Source organism: Mus caroli, unplaced genomic scaffold (genome assembly GCF_978045245.1).
Source record: "Mus caroli unplaced genomic scaffold, Mus_caroli_1 scaffold_12, whole genome shotgun sequence".
In the NCBI taxonomy this organism is placed as follows: Eukaryota; Metazoa; Chordata; class Mammalia; order Rodentia; family Muridae; genus Mus; species Mus caroli.
The window spans coordinates 22,258,105-22,284,592 of record NW_028227267.1 but is presented as its reverse complement, the minus strand read 5'-3'; the positions used below and the strand labels follow the sequence as shown (position 1 = coordinate 22,284,592).

Here is a 26,488-nt window from a genome sequence, read left to right as displayed (position 1 = left end):
GCTTGTGGTCTTGGGTTCTATAAGAAAGCAGACTGAGCAAGCCAGGGAACAAGTTAGGAAGCAGCTCCCCTCCATGGCCTCTGCAGCAGCTCCTGTCTTCAGGATCTTGCCCTGTTTAAGTTCCTATGCTGACTTTCTTTGCTGATGAACAGCAGCAATATGGAAGTGCAAGCCAAATAAACCTCTTGTTCCCCATCTTGCTTGTTGGTCATGGTGTTTTTGTCAAAGGAATAGATACCCTAAAGTAGGAAGGACAGGCTTATATACCCTGGATTTCACAGTCCATTGTGGGAAAACAAGACAGGAACTTAAACAGGGCAGGAACCTAGAGACAAGCACTATAGTAGACAGAGGTTAGAGAGGAATTCTACTTACAGGCCTGCTCCTCATGGCTTCCTCAGCCTGCTTTCTTATAGATCTCAGAGCTATCAGCTTAAGGCTACCCCTACTCACAATAGGCTGGATCCTCTTACACCAATCATTAATTCAGAAAATGCCCTACAAGCTTGCCTGCTTACAGCCCGATCTTGTGGAGGCATTTTCTCAACTGGAGGTCCCTTCCCTCAGTTGACCTAGTTGGTGTGGGGTTGACAAGACTAGACAACATAGCCCTTGTTCTCCAACTCTACAAAGCCACAATCGGAGCTGTGCTTTCCCTGCAGCTTACAATCTTGTGTCAAAGGAAGGAGGCTCAATTTTTGGTCTCTGGGTGTTGAAACCAACAGCAGACTTAAATCAGGTCCAGTTTCCTTTTGTAATGCCCACAATGTACCCAAGTCCTGCCAGGCCCACAGCAGCTGTGCAGTTCTGTCATTGGGTTCCCACTGCAGTTGTCTACTCCCTGATTCCTTAGCTCGGCACAGGATGCTCTTGTCCAGCCTGCAGCACTATGTCTTTGCACCAGCAACATCTCTGACAGCTCCTTAATTGCTACATGCGTTTGTACAGTTCCATGGCAATTATGTTTCAGACTCTGTCAAGGTACCTGCTAGCCTCAGGGCTGCGTTTATATTAAATATCAATAAAGAGCTGATAGCATCAGTTTGGATGGCAGGCTCACAGAATCATATTTTCCTGGGAGCCAGGCCTGTCTGGAAGATGGAAGGAAGGTTCCAGTTTCATTCTCTCTTCCAAAGGTTAAATGAAACAAGAACAGACTTTGCCGGTGAATATCAAGAATTGGTTTTTACTAAATGATGACAGCCTTATAGACCGGACATTGTCCTCAATTGCGTGTGATTTCTCAGAACATTTGTTCTTTCCATAGGAATTTCTTTTATGTGTCTCCCTCCCCCATATGGAACATAGGATAGATAACACTTCAAATGCCTTATCTATAAGTGCTTGTTGACTGAATGCTCATAAAAGAAGAGGGCAGAGGTAAAGAGTTAAATGGTTTTCAAGCTTCTGTCCATATTGCATCTCAGATGCCCTCATAGTCTTCTGCAAATGAGAACCCACAACCCTCTGGATATATGGTGTACCCTTGTGTGACCTCAGATTGCTCATGCTCCACAGAATCACATCTTCCTAGGAAACATGATAGAGACAGTATATATAGGGCAGCTGGTACTACGTAAACACCATGTGGTATCTACCCACAGAAGCACCATGAAGACCCCCAGCATGCAGACTGGGCACTCTGAGATTTTCTTCTATAATCATTTCTGTTTTTAGGTGTGTCTTAGGGTTTCCATTGCTGGGAAGAGACACCAAGACCAAGGCAAGTCTTATAAAGGACCACATTTAACTGGGGCTGGCTTACCAGTTTAAAAGTTCAGTCCATTCTCATCAAGGCAGGGGCATGGCAGCATCCAGGTAAGCATGGCTCTGGAGGAGCTGAGAGTGTTACATTGGGATCTTAAGGCTAACAGGAGAAGACTGGCTTCCAGGCAGCTAGGAAGAGGGTCTCAAAGCCCACTTCCACATTGACATACTTCCTCCAACAGAGCCACTCTCTGCCTCTCTAATTCAAAAGGCAAAGCAATATGTATATGCTCTGTACACCTCTGGCACCTCTTGTTTCATCACCAGAGTGCAGAACCATCATGTCTCCCAAAGGACTGCAAGAGCCCGATACTCCCTCACAACCCTACCGCCTGCGCACTCGGGGTGTTGCCCAATGGCAACCTTGAGTGCCTACCCCATTCTCTAGCAGTCTCTAGTGCTGTTGAACTAAGACCTGACTGGTGATCCCAATTTGCATAATTCTGCTTGAAGTCCCTATTTTTCCATTCTTCATTCCAGATTCCATTTGACTCCTAAACTCCAAGGCATATCAACTTGCTTTGTCTCTGATAGGCTACTCTGAACCTTTACTCTCACCCCAGGCCACTTCACCATTGTCTTAGTCAGGGTTTCTATTCCTGCACAAACATCATGACCAAGAAGCAAGTTGGGGAGGATAGGGTTTATTCTGGATTCTTCAGCCCCAGCTAACCAGAACTACAAAATCTTCACAATCAAAACAGCAATGGCCCTGAAAAGAGTCTTTAATTTTCCCTCTGAAATTTCACAAACCAGACCTCCATCTTCTGCACTGTTCTCAACATTATCTTCCAAGCTTCTACACAACATCTGACAGAGCTCTTAATAACGAATGGATCTTCAAGCCCAAAGTTCCAAAGTCCTTCCACAGTCCTCCCCAAAACATGGTCAGGTTGTCACAGGAATACCCCACTCTGCTGGTACCAATTTGTCTTAGTCAGGGTTTCTATTCCTGCACAAACATCATGACCAAGAAGCAAGTTGGGGAGGATAGGGTTTATTCGGCTTACACTTCCATGCTGCTGTTCATCACCAAAGGAAGTCAGGACTGGAACTCAAGCAGGTCAGGGAGCAGGAGCTGATGCAGAGGCCATGGAGGGATGTTCTTTACTAGCTTGCCTCCCCTGGCTTGCTCAGCCTACTCTCTTATAGAACTCAAGACTACCAGCCCAGGGATGGTCCCACCTATACAAGGGGCCTTTCCCCCTTGATCACTAATTCAGAAAATGCCTTACAGTTGAATCTCATGGAGGCATTTTCTCAACTGAAGCTCCTTTCTCTGTGATAACTCCAGCTGTGTCAAGTTGACACAAAAATAGCCAGTACAACCATATAGAGTCCAAATCCCCACCCCCCACCCCCGACCCCCACCCCCTGGGCTGTGTATTGAATTGAAGACCACATTTTGTTTTCCCCGTTATTTTACCCCTAAGTCCCATTACATGGTGGCACACGGTCGGTCTTCAGATAATATTTTCTGAGTGAACAAATAAATATATATTTTATCCAGTATGGTCCTTCTGTGTTTTTCAGACTTTTGAAAACTATAATTTGCATCCTTCTGATAAGGTTGTCAAAGTAATAGGTTAGCTTTCTGTCACTCTGATAAATATCTTAGAACAACAATTTATAAGGGCAAATTGTTTTGATTCGGTTTCTAAGGTTTACTCCATGCTCAGCTAGGCTCCACCACCTTCAGACCTATAGCGAGGGAGAGCACTGAGGCAGAAGAGCACAGCAGAGGAAAGACCTGTAAACCTCATGCAACCAGGAATCAGAGAAAGCCAAGAACAGGCAGGAGGTAGGCAATGCTTTCGCACACTAACATGATACTGAGGTAGGCAATGCTTTTGCACACTAACATGATATTGAGGTAGGCAATGCTTTCGCACACTAACATGATATTGAGGTAGGCAATGCTTTCGCACACTAACATGATATTGAGGTAGGCAATGCTTTCGCACACTAACATGATATTGAGGTAGGCAATGCTTTCGCACACTAACATGATATTGGTGGCTTGCTTCCTCCAACTAGGCCCATCTCTAAACGTCTGAGCACCTCTCAAAAGTCCACAGTCTCTCCTGAGACTCAAGAGAAACTATTAGCTGTAAGCCACTGAGAAAAAAGTTATCTGTGACTCAAGAAAGACTGTTAATTCTAAGCCAGTTTAAAAGACAAAAAATAGATTATATACATAACACACACACACACACACACACACACATATATATATATATATATACACACACACACACACACACACACATATGTTAGAAAAGAGCAGAATTTTAAAGGTGGAGAATGAGGACATAGATAGGCTGGATGGGATCACAATAAGATTGAGACCCAGCAGAACAAACACTTCTGTAATCCTGCTGCTTTGTGTCTGGAATCCTGCATATGTGGTAACATGGTATGAACTGTCAAGGGAATGGATAGCCCTGTTCATACATTGCTGGCTATAAAACACATGGCTTCTCCCCTGGGCTACCTCTGCTCAATGACTGTGGCTTTCCTTGGCATGCATTTCACATTCCTGGCATCTTCAACTTCCTGCATTCGTCATTGCCTCTTTGACTTCATCTCCACAGCTCCTTCTCTTGGGGATTGCTTGAGAGGTCCATGACCCTGTAACATATTTCCTAGCTCCCCAGGATTGCCTTTGAAAACCAGATAGAAGCATCTATGAGCCCATAAATCTTGTATTCTGCATGTCAGCATACAAAACAATCATCATGGGGAGGTGTGGGGGTCTTCTGCCTGCTAAAAAAGTAGCCACCCTCCCTTGGACCATAGTTATTAGCAGCCTCTGTGTACTCTGTGCACAGGGAAAACTTCTGTATATGTCCCTGAGGTAGTACAAAAAGGGAAATCTTTTCATGGTACTCTTTTCTCATGAAAAATATTTTTTACAAGTTTATACTTTGTATCCCAGAGCCTATTATGAATGGTGTCTTTCTGATTTCTGAGGTGTGCTCAAGGTATCTTATCCACTGTCTTGGTACAATGTATTTTGCTTCTTTTCTGTAGTACCATCTCTTTGACAACTGCATCTTTCATGATTTTAAATGTTTTTCTTTTCTGGCCAAATTGCTGATTTTTTTTAAGTTCTATCCTCTGTTCTTTATTCCAAACATTCACTATCAACCCATCTAAAAGCATCCAGCAATAACCATGCCATAGACTGTCTTGGAATTGTCTCTGCAAGACTAATTTGTCCTCAGCTTCTAAATTCATCTTCTTGAATGTCTCAAGATACTGAAAAAATATACAGAGACTCTTTGTACAAAATAACATATATGGCCCCTGGTCATATTCTTTGTAGAATCCTAATTACCATCTGAAATGCAGTCTGTTGTTGTTTTTGAGATAGGTTCTCATGTAGCCCATATGGAATCTAATTGGATATTGTCTTAGTCAGGGTTTCTATTCCTGCACAAACATCATGACCAAGAAGCAAATTGGGGAGGAAAGGGTTTATTCGACTTACACTTCCATGCTGCTGTTCATCACCAAAGGAAGACAGGACTGGAACTCAAGCAGGTCAAAAAGCAGGAGCTGATGCAGAGGCCATGGAGGGATGTTCTTTACTGGCTTGCTTCCCCTGGCTTGCTCAGCCTGCTCTCTTACAGAACCAAGACTTCCAGCCCAGAGATGTTCCCACCCACAAGGAGCCTTTCCCCTTGATCACTAATTGAGAAAATGCCTTACAGTTGTATCTCATGGAGGCATTTCCTCAACTGAAGCTCCTTTCTCTGTGATAACTCCAGCTTGTGTCAAGTTGACACAAAACTAGCCAGAACAGATATGTAGTTAAGGATCCCCATCCCTGCCCTCATTTGCGAAGTCCTCTAAATCCAGGCATATCCCACTGTGTCTGGCCAATAGTACATTCTTCATGGCCATATTTCTATAAGAATCCTGGTCATTTGAACTCCTATTAGATTTACCCATAAAGCCATCTAAGATTTCTCTACCTTTCTTCTCTAAGCTTTTCTCAACTTCTAATACTCAGGGCTACTGAACCACAAGATAATCTAGTCACAGTGAAGGGCCACCTTCTCCAGAGCAGTTTTCCATGTCATTTGAACGTCTCATTCCTGTGACAGAATACCTGACATAAGCCTCTTCTGGAAAATTACTTTGGCTCATGGTTGTAGATGTTTGAGTCTTTGTCCAACTAGATATATTGCTTTGGGCCTGAGGTGAGGCTGGACATAATAATGAGAACTATGATGGCACAAAGCACTTTACCTCATGGTGTACAGGAGCAAACAGAAGTAAGAAGACCATCCAGATACAAGATACCCTTCAAGGAAATACTTCAGGAGATCTAGTATATGTGGCTAGTCACTAGCCTAAAGTTTTCAGCATCCATCAAGACCTGGGATCAACCTTTTAACACCCAAGTCTTTGGGGGCATTAACACATATGAGGTGTGTAGGGGGAGTGATACTGTATACCCAAACCTTTACAAGTAGTAATAGTTTCTATCAATGAGATCATAGTCAAAAAAGAGAAACCCTGGATGAGACTGGCCAGGAGTCAGAGCTGTATTCGATGAGATGTGGAAAGGAATGGGATTTGGAAAGGCGTCCTGGGTCCAACTATATTGCCTGAGAGTCCCAGTGGGAGGCCATGATGGGTTAGTAGGGCTATTGATGTTCTAAGATAAGGAGGTCATTCCAGCTCTGAGCATCAGTGCAAAGTTTCAAGTATGACTCAACTTCAGAGGAGCTACTGGGAGGTTTGTGGGGCTGGTATTATCTAATATTTACTAGAAGGAAAAGAGGCCTGCTCACCTGGGCTCTAACTGTGTCCAGCACAAGGTTCTCTTCCTTCCCAGTGAGAGCAAACACTCAGAAAGGAAGTTGACAGCTTTTCTTTCTGCTAGAGTTTCAAAGTAAATTGGTTAATGGGGACATGTCACACACAAAATTATGTGTTTTAACTTAGTGGATACCAGCCTGAGTATAGTGCATCAAATACCACTTTAGAATTCAAAAGCATTTTAAGATGTGCTTATCTGACAAGGATGTGCAACTTTTTGACATGGGGATACAAACCTGCCATCTATAAAGCTCTCACTTGAGAACCACATGACAGCATTTCAAAAATGCAATGTGTGTATGTGTATTATATATTATGATACTTTAAATATGTTTACAACTTTGTCTTAGGCTAAATGCATAGTTATTGTACACTGTATGTAGCCCACCAGCAAATGGTTGTTCATAGCTGTATGTATAGGGCATTTTAGCTGAGGTTTTATGCCTTGAAATGACCCCTCTAGAGACCCCAACTCTGAATGCTGAGGCAATGAACTGGCCTTGCATACCATGTTGCACAACAAACTGAGATGGACACATAGGGGAACTCTGAAGAGGAGCTTGCACTTGCTCCCCAGCTCTGCCTACTTTATCTGGCCAACCCGCACCCCCTTGAGTACTCTGTGTTTTCCCAACAATAAGTACAAAGATTACATTCCAGAGTCACAAAGTCTTACTGCAGTGTCTCCATAGGGCCACCTGATTCAGTATTTTGTTGTTGGTAGCTGAGGCAGGATAGGCTGTGCCAAGCTGTACTGGCTAGTTTCGTGTCAACTTGACACAAGCTGGAGTTATCACGGAGAAATGAGCTTCAGTTGAGGAAATGCCTCCATGAGATACAACTGTAAGGCATTTTCTCAATTAGTGATCAAGGGGGAGGGTCTAATGTGGGTGGAACCATCTCTGAGCTGGTAGTTTTGGGTTCTATAAGAAAGCAAGCTGAGCAAGCCAGGGGAAGCAAGCCAGTAAAGAACATCCCTCCATGGCCTCTGCATCAGCTCCTGCTTTTTGACCTGCTTGAGTTCCAGTCCTGACTTCCTTTAGTGATGAACAGCAATCTGGAAATGTAAACTGAATAAACCCTTTCCTCCCCAACTTGCTTCTTGGTCATGATGTTTGTGCAGGAATCAAAACCCCAACTAAGACACAAGAGATCTGTCACCTGGTCTGAAGGGTACCTGTATGAAGCTTTATCCCATAGGTCAGATCAATGGAGGCCATTGGCTATGACCGTCTTTCCCATTTCTGGCCATTTGTAGGAGCTAACTCTGTTAACCTCTGCCATTGGTGATGGAACGTGGAATGTATTAGGACAATGACTTCCACAGCTTTGAGGGTCATGTTTCTATAAAATAGTGATAGAAAGAGAAGTCTTTAAGTCCATGGAAAGGTGCTGCATAGTTTGTGGTACAGTGTAAAACATGATAAATGTTAATTATCATCATCATCATTTTGATTATCATTATTTTCTCTTAAAGTGTTCTAAGTGTCTTTTTCCCAGATCATACGAAAACAAAAACATATAATAGTTTTTCCATACAAATTAAAATAAGTTAAGGGAGTGTTGTACAGGACTATCCTACAAGAAAAACAACCACCTTGTTGGAGAGTTCAACTATGCCTGCTTGTAAAATATCATCCAAGTGAGGCTTGTTGACTCTTTATACCTCTTCAAAGGACAGGGAGTGTCAGAAGGCCCTTAACTGAGAGTATCTGGCTACCCCACACCACCTATTGTATATGACTCAGCCCTACTTGTGGGTGGTCTCCAGGAAGGCCTGCAGTATATATGCCAGGGAAGACTGAGGGCCCTTCTATGTGCCTATGGGAAGCCCATCATCCTTGATGGGTAAAGACTTTTAGTGTGGCCTTTAGAGGGATAGCGCATCCAGCCCACAAGCAACCCTTACTTGCTCTGTAAGAAACCCAATTAACCCACTGAGTTTCCCAGAATGAACTTTGGTGGACTCATGTCTCTCTTTGTCATTGGGACCTTAGGAAGAGGGGCAGATGTAATTAATGCCAGCTCCTGGGAAGAATTCTTTTTTTTTTTTTTTAAGATTTATTTATTTATTATATGTAAGCACACTGTAGCTGTCTTTAGACACTCCAGAAGAGGGCGCCAGATCTCGTTACGGATGGTTGTTAGCCACCATGTGGTTGTTGGGATTTGAACTCTGGACCTTTGGAAGAGCAGTCAGGTGCTCTTACCCACTGAGCCATCTCACCAGCCCCTGGGAAGAATTCTTAGCAACAAAAGAAAGGCATAGGCTAATCATTGAAATAAAAATTCACTGGGGAATTAATCCTCCGAATTTACACACTGAGACAATAGACAAGAAGAATATTGAGCATTCTTGGGAACCCCATCCAGAGCAGTTCAGCATGGGACCACAGATCCTTCTTGTCCTCTGGCCCCAAGACTACCAGCAATTGACTCCATCTTTGTGAAAAGTATCCTGCAATTAATATTTAGCCTATCATGAAATTTAGCAGGAGGGCAAATGTTTGGCAAATAAGCCTGCTCTATAATTCAGCCCACATGCAGTAGTATGCTCTGTGAGACAGAAGTAAGAGATAGTTAGCATCAGGCTCTCTATTATTTAATCTATGATCTAGTAAGACTGGATGGGGGAGATGCCATTCACTTGCTCAAAGAGAGGCATGAAATTTTCACCCGTTCTCCTGAAGTTTGTCCAACATTGGCCCTGGAGAGCAGCTATGTGGGCTCAGGCCCCAGGCTTCTCATTACAGTGTAACTGTATATCTGGCAGTGCTTGGCTTCAAAGAGTTTTATTTATGCAAGTCTGAGGACCCTGTCTACTACCAAGTCCAAGGTAAGATACACCTTCCTGAAGAGCAGCTCTCTAGCAAAATTGTGGCATCTGAGCTGAGACTCTTCCCTTCCAAGAATGGTTTTAGAGAAAAGCAATTTCTGTGTAACTCTATAGCCACTCACATTCATTCAGATTTCCCAAGGGTGGACCCAGATTTTGTGATAGGAAATGGCAAGTGAGAATAATTCAGTTCTGTTCATTCAATGTATAACAAATGGTATTGGGGGAAGAAAATCAAGTATGTACCAGACTACTGAGGTCCGGAGAGTAAATTCGAACACTGAGATAGCCATGAAGATTCTGATTGCTTATCCTGGGAGGATGAAGCAGCTATGCATGCTATATATGGAGAAAGGATGAAAGCTGGAAGCTCTTCCTGGGCTGGGCTTGTGTATTTTCTAATGGACAGGATAAGGATCATTGTCTATTACTGATGTGTTGTTCATGGGCCATTTGCTGTACTAAGCACTTGATAGACTAGGAGTTGAAAGGCTGTTTGTTGTTGGTGTGTCTGATATATTGCAAAGACAAGTCAGGGATGTGGAAGATGCTCTTTAGATACAAAGTGTAGATTTACCACAAAGGTGGCAGCCTTCTCTCCAAGCATCTCCTAGCATCTGTTCTGATAAAAGCTGAACATTCTTGATATATTGGGGGTGAGTCTTTCTTGTCAGGGAGGATGCTGGACAGATGCTATTTCTGGACTTTGTCTAGAGGGACATGCACAATAAGGTTGTCCAGGGCAGATGGGAACAGTGGGAAAAACTACCTTGTTACCTGGAAACATTTTATTGCAGAGAAAATCTTGTGTTTGGTATATATATTTGACTGACTTTGGGGATGAGGAGATGGCTCAGTTGGTAAAGCTCTTCCTGTGCATGTGTGTTCAGATCCCCAGCATCTGGGTAAATGCTGTGTAGGCATGGAGGCCTGCTTAAAATTCTAACTCTAAGTCAGGATCCTCAGAACAAGCTGGCCAGGGTAGCTAGCCAGGTTGGTGAGCTCTGGGTGCAATTAAAATATGCTGCCATGAATGAGGTAGAGAGGAATCAAGAGGAACACCCAACTTCAACCTCTTGCTCCCACAATCGTGTGTATACATGTGTATACTAGCACATAAATGCATACTCACAAGCATATATACATACATGCCACACACTTGTGCAGGCACATTTCCTCAACTACATTTTCAAAAAAATACACTTGCATACAATACAGGCAGGACTCATCAGCAAGTTCATATACACACAAATTAGAATTATTGATGCTTAAGTAAAGGTCCTATGCTATGAAAAGTCCTGTTCTTACTAAACTCAAATCTTACAAATAGTATATACAGGGGCTGGAGAGATGTCTCAGTGGTTAAGAGTATTGGCTGCCTGTCCAGCAGACTCAAATTCAATTTACATAACACACATCATGGCTCAAACCATCTGTAATTGCAGTTCTAGGAGATCCAATACCCCTTTCTGACTTCCTTTGGCATCAGGAACATATTTAGTGAACATAAATACATGGAAGAAAATCACCCATACATATAAAATATATACAAACCATGAAATAAGAATATATTGTGGAGAATAATTCAGAGTGTGTATACCATGTGGAATAATAGCCTCTAAAACTTCTGAGCCCTAGGCTCCTATACCTGCAGAAGTGACTTTATTAGGGCATAAGGTCTGGATTTGTTTTCTGCCTGTGTCCTTATGAGGAAAGGTAGGGGTTATTTAACACAGAGATTCATAAGGGTGGCCCATGTTAATATGGAGACAGTATTTATCAACTCTACAAGCCAAGGAATCCAGGATTATTTCAAAGCACATGGTGTTTAGGAGAGGGACATTGCACAGGACAGACTCCTTCTCATGGGCTCCTGAGCAAATCAGCCCTGGATTCCAGAATCAAATGAACAAATTTCTGATGGTAGGGCCATCAGGTCTAGAATAACTCTTTAGAGTGGGCAGTGGATATTGTGAATAAGAAGACCCCAGTGAAGAATAGCGAAAAAGTCATTAACTATCTTAAGTGAGGCAAGGGGGACTGTTGACAACCTTTAGAAACCAAAGTCAAACAAGGAAAGGCTTAGCTTGTTGAATGGGAGGATGCTCAGATTCTCACAAATGACCGCAAGATGGTCATTCTCTGTAGTTCCCTCAGAAGGACTATGAGACTAGAATACTGGTCCAGCCTCTTCCTCCCTGGCTGGAAGGGTCTGGGATCTGAGGAGGGTAGCTGAGCAGCTTTAACTTACTCTTGACTTACTGCACTTCTGCTGTAGGGTACTGATGTTGAGAAACCATGGTGTCATGTTCGTGTGTGTGTGTGTGTTTGGAATTTAAGTTCCTTGTACATATTGTGTATCCATGTGTGTCTCTTTTTTGGCTGTAATGATGGGCAGCTCTTATAGGCTATCTATTAAAATTGCTTGCTAGAGGATCCTCTGGAATCAATCCATTCACTGTGATGATTTTACATGCCAAGGAAAGTGTTATCTGAAATATTTAATGCCACCTGGAAGGATGGGCATCCCGCTTCTATCCAGGATCACCAGTATCACAGGAGTGGTGATTACACAACTGAGCCAGTTTCAAAGCAAACCTGGCCCAGCTGAACAACACTGAGTTCTGCAGCACGTCGGGACAACGACCTAGGGAAAAGAATTGTTTTGGTCTGACTGTGGTAAGGTTTTTATGTGAGCCTGATATAATTAATCCATCGATGGAGGTGAAAGCCATGGGTTTTTTGGGGGGTCATTATTTGCGTGTTTGTGGGCTCATGTAAGTGGCTTTTGCAGCCAGGAGTGAGTCACAGTAATTGCTATCAAGCTTGGGCAGGGATAATAAAAGGGTCTGTTCTACAGGATTGAGAGGATAAAGGCTTTCTCAAAAGTATTCTATGGTATAAGATTGAATCAGTCATGCTTACCCTACCAGGTTATGATGCGGTAGATTATAGTAACCGGAGTTATAATGGGCACTTTTGAGATAAAATCCAGAGTCCCAGTGACCCATGCTATCTGAAAAGAGTACCGTAAGGCAGAGGTGTGACAGTCAGGCTAGTCCTAGGCATGCCACCTTGTCAGTTGTCAACTGTAAACTCTGTCTAGGAAACATCTTAAGAGGTGGGGTACTGTTCTAGCTTCATCTCTTGTTGCTGTGATTAAAAATAAATGCCATGTGATTAAAAATAAATGCCATGTTAACCACAATTTAGAGGAGAGAAGGTTTATTTCAGCTCACAATTCCATGTTAGAGTGCATCTTAGCAGGGGGGTCAAGATGGTGGGAGCAGGGGGATGGTGTCAAACAGCTATGCTTTAGATTCTGACAAAATCATGCCATGCAGCAAGGTCTCTCCTGAGAGGTTTATTAAAGTCTGCCTCTGGGCATCTGGGGGATGGGAAGGAAGGGAAGAAGGGGTTAAGCAGGAGAAAATGTTACCGTTTATCAGGGCAGTGACGTATGTACAGGAGGACATGCTGCAGGGGTGTCAATGGAAATGTGTTGCCTCTGGGCAGGCAGCTAGTGATGATGTTTCTTGTTGTAGCTCTGAGTCCCTAGAAGACAGCATGGCTAGGAAGATGCCTGATTGACAACATTGCAAAGGGGTCCCTTTTAGGCTGGGCAGGGAGGTGCCTGATTGCTAACAGTTGGGAACTTGAAGCCTAGAGAGAAAATGAATCCATGCAAACTTAGCTCACTTTCTCTACTCTTAAACAGCATAGGACACAAACCCAAGAAATGGCTTCACCTACCATGGGTTGGGTCTTCCCATATCAATTGATTCACTCACAGCAATATATGCCCACAGCTCAATTTGAACCAGACAGTACCTCACTCTTTTCAGGATATTCTAGTGTATCTGTTTGGCAATTAAAAGTAAATGCCACACATTCCCTGGGCCACCAGTGGGTTTCCTTGTCAGTTCAGTTCACGTTAGGAGTGTTTTTAGGATGATTCGCCCCCCGCGTCCCCATTGGTATACTAAGCAACTTGAGGCCAGGATGGCAAAATCTGTCCTCATCCCTCCCACCTCTGAAGTATCAGGAATCTTAGAAATGGGCATGCCATGGTGGGATTGCTGTGAGTCAGAATTCCACAGGAGATTCTGGAGACTGGTGTGAGCTTTGGGTGCATGGGACAGCTCTGTGGGTGCTTTCTACTATTAGCTGAATGTGTTGAAATTTTCAGAAGGGTCTCTGGTATGGGCCTTGTCACTATTTTGTACACAAGGAAAGAAAGCACAGGCTAGAGGATTGCCTCCCAGTTGTTGATGCAGTTTTGTAAAAGACCTCACCTCTTGTCACAGTTCCAGTCCCCATACAGTTGTTCAGTGTTATGGGAGTCTAGACTAGAGAGCCTTTGTAAAAGACAGAAGCAGGTAAGCTCCCTGTTTCCCCATGAGAGGGGAGCAGGGAGCAGTTCCCCTATTGTTTTCTGGTCTGTACGCTTGATACATTTACCTATTCATACAGGGGCCAATGAGCAATTCCTTTCAGACCTGATTGCGGAGGCTGGGCATTGCCCCACTTTGAAGTGTTGTCTTCAGGGATGAAGAGGAATAAGCACACAATGGAAAGCCACAGAGCAAACTCTGCCACCCAAACCTTCTTTCTCCTCCTTTTCCTTTGCTTTCATTTTTTAAATATGTGAAGAAAACACAAAGAATTATCTTTGGACTTTCAAGGGGAAGGTGAAAAGACTTGTTAATATAGCTATAGGACAGAAAAGCAACTGTCTTTTAGAAAGAGTCTTACTGTGGAGCTTAGACTGTTTGGTTAGTCCAGGCTGGCCTTGAACCTCTGACCTTTTTGCTCCTAGCTCCTAAGTCCTGAGAGCACCACAGTGCCCTAAAGATGTGTTTTCTGAAGAACAACCTTTGTTTTTATCCATTATTGTGCACCCATCCACCCATAGACCCATCTATGCAGCCATTTGTCATCTCATCTTCTCATCCAGCCACGTGAGGTCAAAGGATGAGTGACAAGAGGTGACTTCTTCCCTTATAGGCCTCACATTCCACTTAGCAGAAAGGGAGAGTCTGTCAGTCCCAGTTGGAGGAGAGCTGTGTCAGCTGAGAAGACTACAGGAAGAGAAAGCCCATGCTTCCTTTTGAACACTGAGTTCTGGAAATCAGGAGGCTGATGCTAACAACACCAGCTTTTAAGGACCATGCTCTCTGTCAAATCAAAACTGAATAATACAAGGATGTGCACTTTCAATAAGCCACCAGAGTGGAGGCCCCTGGGTGGCTCATAGAGCAGGACAGGAGCGTCGTCCCAAGTGCATGGCATCTCTGGGGCTCAGCGTTTTAGTTTTAGAATCTACAGTGGGGGCCACCTGTGTGAATGAACCCTGAAGTCTGGCACCTGTGACCTGGCTCCCTCTGCTTCCTAATGTCACCTTGTTCTCTTTATTCTCAGATCCTGCCATTGTCAATGGAGTGTATTGGTCTGAATCTCTAAACAAAGTTTTTGTGGATAACTTTGATCGGGATCCATCTCTCATATGGCAGTACTTTGGAAGTGCAAAGGGCTTTTTCAGACAGTACCCAGGTGAGTGTACCTAAGTTGACAACCCCAGCCTCCATGAATGGTGTTGTGTTCCTCTTCAAATTCATGCTTAACAGTCTTCTCCTTTCCTTTAGAAGAAGATGAAAGATTGGCTCCTTTTGTCAGTGTACAGAATAGGAACAAAAAGGAGGAGGTGCCAGTATGTATAGGGACACACACACACACACACACACACACACACACACACAGAGTACATTGATAGCAGAAACTTGTGTCTGGCTTTCAGCATCTTTCTCAGGAAGTTAGTTCATAGATCAACCAATGAAAGCCTGCAAGATGTACCATATTTCATCTTCCAGAGAAGAGTTTGGTGTTTTTTTTTTGTTTTGTTTTTTGTTTTTTTTTTCGAGACAGGGTTTCTCCGTGTAGCCCTGGCTGTCCCAGAACTCACTCTGAAGACCAGGGTGGCCTCGAACTCAGAAATCCGCCTGCCTCTGTCTCCCAAGTGCTGGGATTAAAGGTGTGCGCCACCACGCCCGAGTTTGGTGTTTTTATTATTACTTCTGCTCTTGATGCTTCTATGATCATTGTCATCAGGGTTAGTAGATGAAGTCATATGGGGCAAAATTAAATTCTGACTAAATGTTGAAAGTAATAGGGAATGTGCACTTGGGTTCCCTGACTATAGAGGTGGCTTACCATGTAGGCAGAGGTTGAACCAGCCAAGGCACGGCAGAGGGTGACATCCCTCTAGAGAGACCCCAGCAACTCCCCCAGGTCAGCACATTTCTAGCATTTGTTTGTCACACTCTCAGAACAGGTGTTCCTTCTGGGGCTTTCCTAGGCCTCTGCGTTGCAGTGGGGTTTTAATTCTAGCTTGGTTTAAATTTTAATTAAAAAGGGAAGTTTTAATTTTGCTTACAAGTTGTGAAAACAGGACTTGAGGCTGCAATTGTTCCAGCATCACAGATGTAGGAATTAACAAGCTCAACCCAAAGGAAGGGAGGAAACACACTGCACAATCTTGGAGCAATTAGGCAGAGGCTTTTATGTTTTCATTAAGTAAGACTAGGCACCTGATGTCTTTGAGGTTGCTGCGGAGAGCCATCATTGCCGCCTTGAGGAGCTGTTTGCCCTGTACACAGCATCTGTGGCCTGAGACTTGCCTATGGGGGCATCTGCCTCGCCAGATTATTCAATGGTTCCCAAGGGCCCTGTTCAGCAGGGCACACAGGCTTCCTCATGGAGCTCACTGCCATTTAAGCAATAAGCATCCTGTTGCAGGCAATGTTATAATAAACAGTGGACCATTAAAGTTTCAATGTCACCAAATTGCAGTCTGCCTCAATGTGCTCAACAGAACAACTTTGATGCACATTGGTAAGACTGGAGTGTGTAGGGCATGGACGCCTGCAGCCAACTGGATGGCTGGCTATCTGACCAAGGTGGCTTTGGGGTGAGAGTGGAAAGGATAAGTAGAAGCCAGAAGTCAGCAACTGTCTCTACCAACAAGAAGTCCTTCAAGGATAGTTGCAAGGAAAACAAAGGAAAACAAAGGAATTTACCATAAAGGACTCATGTAATTGGGAGGTTTATTTATAGATGAGGCATTTGTTAGATCAGTTTAGTCAAAATGCCTGCAGTTGTTTTATGATATTCTCAGCATGATTTTGAGTCCATAGAATGCCTCTATCTTTTCCACATTAATAAGTGCATGGGTACAGTCTTATGAATGTATGTAGTTGCCCTGAATGATGTCACATGACCACTTGACTTTGGAATTGGTTCCAGACAGAGCTCTTCTCTTGTCTCCTGGTCCATTCAGTGAAGGGAGGGAGGGAGCCACATTGTACGTTTTTGCAGGGTGTTTTCCCTATCAGGATGCTTCTGTTCATTTTTACAGTATAGGAAAAGCACGGGGTGCTACCAATGTACCTGACCTTAGGCAACATGTGCTTTCCTTGCTTCTCACAAGTGCTTCCTAAGCCCTAGGTTTATTAGAAGCCACGAGTAAGGACTTGCAAATCAGAGGGCGAATTAGGTAGCAGAAGTCAAGTTCCCCAGTGTGCCCTTGGGAAGCTGTTCCCTCTGTGGAAATCATCTTCATCAGAAATTTAGGTTACAGGTGACAAAGACCCTGTGACAGCAAGATCGAGCATGAAGCTGTGTCTAAGCTCATGACACTTGAAGTCTTGTGTGCTGTGTTGGAGAATTGGTGTCTTCCAGTGCTCCACAATATCCTTGTTTCTCTGGCAAGGGCGGGGGGTCATTGGTTGCTTTCCACCTCTCAGGATGTTCCAGTGAGGATCACAGGAGCATGTGCTCTGACAGTTTGCACAAAAGCTTCTAGCATGCACATGTCTGGAGCACACAACTGAGCAGCCACCTCTCAGGTAGTACTTTGTTACAGCAGCCCTGGTAGAGTAATGCACCATCATCTCATGCTTGGGGTGTCTTTTTCCTGTTAGTGACCCCAGGCACATGTGTGCTCTGGCAACATGGGCACTTGTGATTTCTTTTTGAGTGTCTGTGTGCAGTCCCTCCATTGAGATTCCTTCTTAGGTGATTCTAGTTTGTGTCAAGCTGGCCCTTGTGTCAAGGGTCACCCTCTTCTGTGTCTACTTTTTTGCTGGGATTGCATCCCTTGCTAGTTTTGCCAGAAGACTAACCTGATAGGGATGTTTAGAAAGGCACCAGTGCGAACAGTGCCTGTGGGGATGCCGAGAGTCACAAGCCCATATGCAAGGCAGTATTCTCATTTCAACTCCACCTCCAGTCCCTTCTTAGAAGGTTTGGGAGAGTGCACAGCAGTAAAGATGTCATGGGAAGAAGACTGGCAGAGCCAGAGGGAGATTACCTACAGTGTCTAGAGATAGGCACATGTCTTACCAACACACATGATGAATACAAGCATCATCTGCTGAGCTCGTTGACTGGATCAACACATTTTTAAAATGAAAAAGAAAATAGGACTGTGCCATCCTAACTACGCCAAGATTTCCAGAAAACTGTGCCATAGAAGTTAGGAATAAAACATATTACGGCCCCTCATTGTACAATATTGTATCAGTTATATTTTATCTTTATACTTAATGACTTTTACTTGGCTCTCTTTTATTCTTCTGCTTTCTAATTCTGGAGGGAAGACCTGTAAAGTAGGTCCCAGTGCAGGTAGAAGCATGGGTATAATGATGGTAGAACAGAGTGTCGCTGTGGGATACCTGGGTAGTAGTTTGGGAATGTTCCCTTGACCTAGCCTGTTATTACCCGGGCAAGGTCAAGAATCTGGCCATTGGGAGCTGGGAAAGAAGCCATCAGTGCTGCATCCTAAACCAGGAATTCCACCTATGAAAATAATTGTTCTGTAATTTTGTTTTCCTTTAAAATCTATTTGAAGTCCTTTAGTCACGATCAGCACTGCTGGCCGAGAGCAATATATCCTAACTTGTTTTAAAGCAGTAATTCATTTTATTTTTAAGTGAATGAAAATGGATACGTATTTTTATTTACTGTGTGTGTGTGAATGGGAGTATTTGTATGCATGACTACATGTGTGCACATGTCACATTATGTATGTGTGCGTGAGACAGAGGACAGTTGGGGGAGGTGGTTGTCTTCTGCTATCATGGGTTGGGGGGATTAAACTCACACAGTCAAGCTTTGCTATAACTGCCTTTACCTGCTGAGTAATCTTATTGCCCCTGAAACAAAACATCATTGCCTTAGTAAGGGTTTTAATGCTGTGAAGAGACACCATGACCATGGCAACTCTTAATAAAAGAAACTATTTAATTCGGGGTGGCTTACAGTTTCAGAGGTTAAGTCCATTATCATCATGTCTGGAAGCATGGCAGCATGCAGGCAGACATGTTGTTGGAGAAGGAGCTGAGAGTTCTACATCTTGATCTGTAGGTAGCTGAAGGAGACTGTCACAGTGGTATACGTATACCTTGAGTATATATGACCTCAAAGCCCCATCTTCACAGTGACACACTTACTCTAACATGGCCACACCTCTTCCAATAAGGCTATATCTCCTAATAGTGCCACTCCCTAAAGCTGAGCAATCAAACACATGAATCTATGGAGGCCATATTTATTCAAACCACCTCACTCATTCTTAAAGTAAGATTTACATGGAGAATGCCATCCTTGGTTATGTCCTTGCTGGTTTTCCTAAAGTTGCTTGATAAGATTTGTGTATGGGAAAACATCCTTTGGCTTCAAGGTCTGAATTCAAAAGACCTGGATCCATTTTGCTCAATAATTGGGACCATTTCATTTCAGCATATAAAGACAGGCCAAATTTCTGAGCTTTAAAACAACAGCAGGAAGGAAACAACTGTTGAGTTGGAACCATCAGATCACATGATATTTCCCTGGCCCATGTTATAGACATGATGTCACTAGGGTTTGGTGATGGGGCCAGACACTGCCTAGAGACCTTTGAGTGATGCCAGCAGCTTCAGCCCCTTGCTGGACTGTGAGAAATGGTCTTGGCCATCTTCATTCCTAGCTGTGAAAGGGGCTGGAATTGCATCGTCTCTGCATAGAGAGTAGTCTCCATTCACCACAGCTTTCTGAAACAAGTGGGTTAAGGCCCTGATTGCTGCAGGCCTACCCGAGGGCGCTTCCCAGAGATGGATGAGCAGTCAGTGAGGAGCTGCTGGGTTGTGCCTTCTCACCCCATCTATTTGGTCAGCAAAGCAGAGCAGCCTTGAAGTACTACAAATAACCATTTGAAGTCTCAAGGTTTCTTATAAGCCCATTTTTCTTCTAGGGATTAAATGGGAACCAGATGAGAATGGAGTCATTGCCTTTGACTGCAGGAACAGAAAATGGTAGGCAGTGCTTACATCTCTTAGTCAATTTTGAGAGGAAATTTGAAGAGAGGCCGCAATTCATGGTTCCTTAATCTTTCCTCCACTTAGGTACATCCAGGCAGCAACTTCTCCAAAGGATGTCGTCATTTTGGTGGACGTCAGTGGGAGCATGAAAGGACTCCGCTTGACCATTGCCAAGCAAACAGTGTCCTCAATACTGGATACTCTGGGTGATGATGACTTCTTCAACATCATCACGGTGAGTGTGCCTGCTCTGTGCTTTCTTTGTACTTTGGGTCATTTGCATCATTGCAGTGTGACATGTAGGGTTTCAGAGCAGAGCATGATGGCTGGTTATGTGCTATTCCCTGAGTCAGGGAGAGTAGAGTCTTCCAGGGAAAGAGAATGCTGTAGAATGCATTGCTTTCTTTGAGGGCAGCAAACAGCCTCTCTAACCTTTTGGGGTGGGGGGTATTGGAGAATAGACTTAGCAAAGATGTCCCACAAGCTGTTAAGACTTTCTCATAGGATAATGAACTTTAAGCCAGATCAACCCACTGTCCATGATGGTAACAGCAAGAAAAAGAAAGGACTGACAGGTGGCTGGAAAGTGGTATGACCTTCCCCCCTCACAGCCATGGCAGGAGTTGGGGCCTAGCTTGGGTTGAGGAAGTTCAGATAGTGTCCGTGAAATGTCCAGGGTCCAGACACAGGCAGCTGGAGACCAGAGAGCATGCCAAAGCTGGGCAATGATATAGACATGCAAGAAAGATATATATTCTGTTTCCTGTTTGTAATTCTTTCTATTCTGTGGAGTTCTTTGATGTGATTATCATGTCCTTAAGACCCTTCCCTCCCCCTTTCAAAGACATATCTCTCTTTTCAAAGACTGTAGTCACAAGAAACTTCTACCACCCACCTGTAGTGAGCAATGGGGCACTTGGATGTGTTATACAGGTGTACTTTTAGGTATGCTCTGATACCAGTGACAATGGAGGCAGTGTGGCAAGGAGCACAGAGCTTGGGCATTGGAGTTGAGACAATGCACTGGTGGTGATGAAGCTCTGTTGTGTGTACTTTCCCATACCTTTGGACAGAGCATGTTGTCATTGAGCCCTATGTTAGGGCAGTCCTCTACAGAAACAGAACACCAACGTGTGTTCTCTAGGTTAAGGTACAGATGTTTAAGTGGCAAGGGTGTTGCTTGGTTGCCAGATGCCGATGAGACCTCCAGACCAAAAGGCATAACCACAGATCAAAGGACCCAATAGCTATAGGTTTTAAAAAGCCATTGAGATAGGCCAGCAAGATGGTCCAGTGAGTAAAGGGGCTTGTTCCTAAGTCTGACAGCGCTAGTCAATCCCCAGGACTCAGAAAGTCACACCTTTTCCTTGCCTAGGCACATGTGCATGTTTGCATTCTCCTGCACACACTCATGCACACACATGTGCACACAAATGAGCATCTGTCAAATAAATAGGTCACAGAAAAAATTCAAAGCTCTGAAGAACAATTGGAAAAGGAAGAGACCATTATCTCCTGGGAATGCAGAGGTTGTTTTAAGATACAGGCATGGTTCCAAGGACAATGCCTAACACATAGTCAAAGTTTAAGGACCCATAGAATAAATAATAGTAGCTACTGTCAATAGACTACCCTGTGTGTGCAGCCCACAGCCACAGATCCCCAGTAGCTCGTTATGTTGACTTTTCGCCTCAGTCCTGTGCCCATAGCAGGAAGACATAGAGGCATGGGGCATCATCAGTCACTGTCTCCAACTGGCGGTCAGGAGACTACACAGTGAAGTCTCAGGTCTGACCTCACCATGCTGCAGATCTTTCGTGTGGAAGTGGAGAGAATGTATCGAGTCCCCTCGACCATCTTACCACAAAGACATTGCGTTCAGGGCCTCCCCCTTTGCAGGAAGGCTTTCAGATCAAGGCTCCACTGACTTTCCACTAGGAATCCCCTAGTTGCCAGCCTCCATGGGACAATGTAAATGTGGTTGGACCTCACACATCCCAAAGCATTTATAGATAAGTAGCAGCAAATTCAAGACAATCTTTCTTATTAATCTTTAATTATGTCTCAGAGAAGTATCAGGAATTCACAGAAGAAGAGGGGCTAACTAATTACACCTTACATCCTTTATCTGTCAGAATTTATTGTTCCGTTAACAAGACCAATCACTTGAAGTTATCTATGTAAGTTCATTAAGATATACAGTGTCAAAGCAATAATGGGGAGAGGGTGATTAAGATAATTAAAAGGAGACAGCTAGCTATTATGGAAGAGTTGAGGAAAAATATTTTTCTTTACTGTAAGTTATCCTGTCAGAGAATAAAGTCTGCTGGAGGTTACATTACCCGTCACTTTGCATCTGTCCATTCATTTTCAGCGTGAATAAAGATGACCTACAGTTATTGCGATGACTGGGAAGTCTGAATATTTTTATGTGAACCCTTCATGACAGAATCGTGATCTCTGCTATTGTTTAAGTGAATGGGTCAGATAGAGTAGCAAATTCACATTGGAAGGCAATGAATTAACACTGAATTTCTGTGATGATTGCTTTTGAATGCATTAAACATGTAGATCTTTTAGACAATGCAGATTTTCTGTTCTTTTTCCATTTGATACAATTATTTCAATGTTTCTCTCTCTATGCACCCACATACTTAAAAATTATCCTACATTTTAGCGCGTGTTACCTTTGGATGTCAGTTGATAACTTTCAGGAGTCTGTTCTCTTCTACCATGGGGGGCGGGGGCTGGGGACTGAGCTCAGTGTTTAGGCTTAACAGCAAGTGTCTCTATCCACTGAACCATCATGCTGACCCAAGCCCACGTTTTCCCACAAATAGCATCACATTCTATAGAATACCTAAGAATTTGGTCTATTCTCTCATTTTAATTAAATGTGTACCCATCTATATACAATTATATACAATTATAGTTGATATCAGTTGTTTACCCAAACCTCTTTGTTGGCTATAGATCTGTGTTATTCTTCTGTGAGGCCCTCTCTTTTATTTGAGATTGCTGAGGTAGATAGGCTTGCCATGGCCTGGAACACACTGAAGATAGAGTGTGTATGTTTATGTGGTCTGGCATGTGTTTGGTTTAATAATATCTACATGTAAAATTGCTGCACCAGAAAGAACTGCATCAGTCCTACCACATCATCCACTATGTAGGGTGAAAGTTTGCACCCTTACTGACAGTTTGACGGCCCCAACTAGTGGTAGATGCAGAGGTGACTAATTGTCACTTATACTACTTTAAGTTGTGACTCCTGGTGCCCAGTGTGTCTCACTGGTTTTGCTTTACAGACTCTTATTTTCTTGCAGCATTTCTTCCATCTTCCACCTTGGATATGTGTCTTCATAATACAGTGTAGGTTTTCCACATATCTGTTTAGAATTGTCACTTTCTGGAGGACACCCCAAAATGAAAGGTTGCAGGTGCATACGGAGAGGTGCATCTACATCTCTATGCAGAATGCCCTGCCTGCATGAGTGGGTTGTTCTTGTAGAATCTTGCTCCCCTAGAGGACAGTCCTTTGGCTGTCTTTGCTGTATGGCCAGCCTTCCTATGCTTGCGAGGTGCATATTTGAGGAGGCATCTTAGAGAAAGTCAAGAATGCCGTCATTGTTTCCAGTGCTGGAAGCCCTCTTGCATGGTAGGGTTTTGTTCAGGCAAATCTAATTTATCATTGCCTCTGATTTTCAGTGTCTCAATGCAGGAAGGCAGGAGGATATTGAAATAATAGGAAAGATGGTTCATAGCCATTTGAATCACCTTTACATTTTATTAAGTCCATTGTAAAGTGTATCTTATATATTGTACTGGAAATCTCTTGATCTGGGCCTTTCCAGAGAGTAAACATGAGAGTATAAATAACCACTGTTTTATCTTTGATGGGCAGAGTATTGAAAACAACTCTGTCTAGAGCTAATGGGTTAACTGGCAAAATTATAAAGAACAGGTGAAATAGAGGGATTTTGTACAGTTGGAGTTAAAATTTGAGGTTAAATTATGACAAGAAAAAGCATATATTTCTCTCATTCACTTTGAAGTCATTCTCTAAGCCATGCATTAAATGAACAACATTATCATAAAAATGAGGGCGCTAATTCCATATGATGCTGGAAGTTGAGAAATGGTTTTACAAAGAAGCCAAGCCAGGCATTAAACGAACACCGCATTAACTGGGCTGATATTGTAAAATCAATTTAAAGGCCTCCTGCAGGCCCTGTTTGTGCAGAACGGTATGGAGGAGAGAATCATTTGCTAGTTCACCCTAGAAATTTCTGATACTCTGTTTATAATTCACAGCTTTCCCTTAGAACTAATTCTCCAGCACTCAGGCTGCTGTGGCTTTGCATTATAAAGCAATCAGGGCTGTACTGAGAGGCCTGGCTTGGTGTAGGCTTTCTGTGCTCTTTGGTGCTGTACTACTAATTAAACCCAGTTGCTTTTCTAATTTCAGAAAATACTTTTGTGAGAAAGAAGATCCAGGGATGCCTTGCGTTAGTGAAAATAATATGGGTTCCTCTGCTTCATTCCATACTGCCTACATTTTCATCCCAAAGGCCATTTAATTAAAAATACAGCAGCAGAGGTCTGAACTCATTTAATTGAATCTTCTTTGCATCAGCTTCCTACAAGGAACAAGGCAGCATTTTCATATTATGTGCTATTGGCGGAACTTCAGATTCTCTAAGATTTACCTATATATTCCTTTGTTGTTGTTTATTAACCTGTTATTTGACATCAGTAAAGGTTTTTCTTTTTTAATTTTATACTTCAGGGGTGTTTTTTTTCTCATCAGATTTGTGTTAAGTGGGTTTTTCAACATTTTCTTACTTTTTGCTTTCCTTGTCATTGTGATCTAATAAACATGGCTGTGTGCTCTGACTTAGGTGCTCAGCTGTAGAAGACAGCCATCTGCCTGTGATCCTGTGTGTGACTGGCTGGTAGAGAAGCCCAGGGCCATAGATGCTCATGGTTCAGTGAGGTCAGCACCTTCTGGGAGGGAGCCTGGCAGGGACAGAGACAGAGCATGCATCAGTGGAGAGTCCATGAAGATGTGTTGAATGAGGCAATGACTCGTGCGTATTTGAAGTGATAGAGACATTAAGTGTAAGGAATGGGCTAGGTCGGAGATGGAAAGAGGAAGGATCTTACTGAGAAGGCAAGTACCATTGTCAGGTGTGAGACTGGCCCTCGCTTCAGGAGAGAATTGATAGTGTCTGGAGCTCTGGAATAGGGAAGGACATGGAGGAAAATGGGCCAGAACAGGGCTGGTGTAAAGAATTGAGAGAGGCTGACCATATATATCAGACAAGTCCAGTCAGCTATGTGCAGGGCATCATGTGTAGTCTCAGCTTTTAAAGTGATGTGGGGAGACCTTCCTGCAAACTGCTGAAAGATGCATCATTCTATTCCAGCGCAGGTTGGGCTTCCGATATGAAGTTCAGGTATCTTAGCATCATCTAGAATCCAAAGGTGAGCTGGCCCTGGGCCAGCCCTCAGGTTGTGCTATGTACAAGCCAACATGGAAAATGTTGCCAACTACATGGTCACATTTGTATTCTCAGATGTTCCCCAAGAGAGTTCTGGCCATTCAAGGACTGAGGTTAAAGCTTGTCTTTCCTAGTCTCCTTCTTTCTGAGAATTGTGCTTTGCCTATGAAAGAAGAGAGGTGGTGTCTTAGTTAGGGTTTTACTGCTGTGAACAGACACCATGACCAAGGCAAGTCTTATAAAAACAACCAACATTTAAATTGGGGCTGGCTTACAGGTTCAGAGGTTCAGTCCATAATCATCAAGGTGGGAGCATGGCAGTATCCAGGTAGGCATGGCACAGGCAGAGTTGAGAGTTCTACATCTTCATCAAAAGTGGAAGACTAACTTCCAGGGAACTAGGGTGAGGATCTTAAGCCCACACCCACAGTGACACACTTACTCCAACCAGGTTACACCTATTCCAACAAGGTCACACTTCCAAATGGTGCTACTCCCTGGTCCAAGAATATATAAACCACGACACTCCACTTCCTGGCCCCCATAGACTTGTTCAAACATATGAATCTGTGGGGGCCATACTTAAACATAGCATAATGCAAAATGCAAAATGCATTTAGTCTAACTTTTATTATATTGGTAGTCGACAAGCAAGGTCAGAGAAAGATATGGGGAGTAATTTTAGGAATTATCTTTAGTTTTAATAACAACTAAAAATATTTTAATGTTTTTCATTTTAGCTCTAATTTAGCTCTCATGTTTGTTGAATAGCTCTTTTGTTATGAGTTATCAATCTTACCTTTTTTAAACAGATATTTTATATTTTAAGTAAAGAAGCAGACAGCCTGTTTGTGATCATGAAAAAAAAAATACTTGTAGTCTATAGCAGTCTCAACAATATTAAAAGTCCAAAGTTCAAGGCCTCTTCTGAGATTCATCCAATCACTTAACTGTAATCCCCAAAGAAAGACAGAAAACCAGCTGGGCAAACTCCAAACTCTGCATCTCCATGGCTGATGTCAAAGCAGTCTTCAGATCTCCATCCACTCCTTTTTCATTTTTGTTGACTGCAACAAACTGCTTTTTCTTGGGCTGGTTCCACTCCTTGTTAGCAGCTTTCTTCAGCATGTATCCCATGGCTCTGGCATCTTTAACATCTTTGAGTCTCCAAGGTAATTTCAGTGTTACTT

At 43.3% G+C, this 26,488-nt stretch overlaps 1 protein-coding gene across 2 annotated transcripts in view; it reads left to right on the top strand.

The window, feature by feature from the left end:
* The window catches only part of Cacna2d3 (calcium voltage-gated channel auxiliary subunit alpha2delta 3), an 857,083-nt gene that overhangs the window by 359,586 nt on the left and 471,009 nt on the right, over positions 1 to 26,488 (top strand). For both annotated transcript variants that reach the window (XM_085828480.1, XM_085828479.1), the window contains exons 6-8: positions 14,858 to 14,989; positions 19,728 to 19,788; positions 19,879 to 20,029. In XM_085828480.1, the coding sequence (XP_085684606.1) occupies positions 14,858 to 14,989; positions 19,728 to 19,788; positions 19,879 to 20,029 (344 nt within the window). The remainder of the gene's footprint in view (positions 1 to 14,857; positions 14,990 to 19,727; positions 19,789 to 19,878; positions 20,030 to 26,488) is intronic.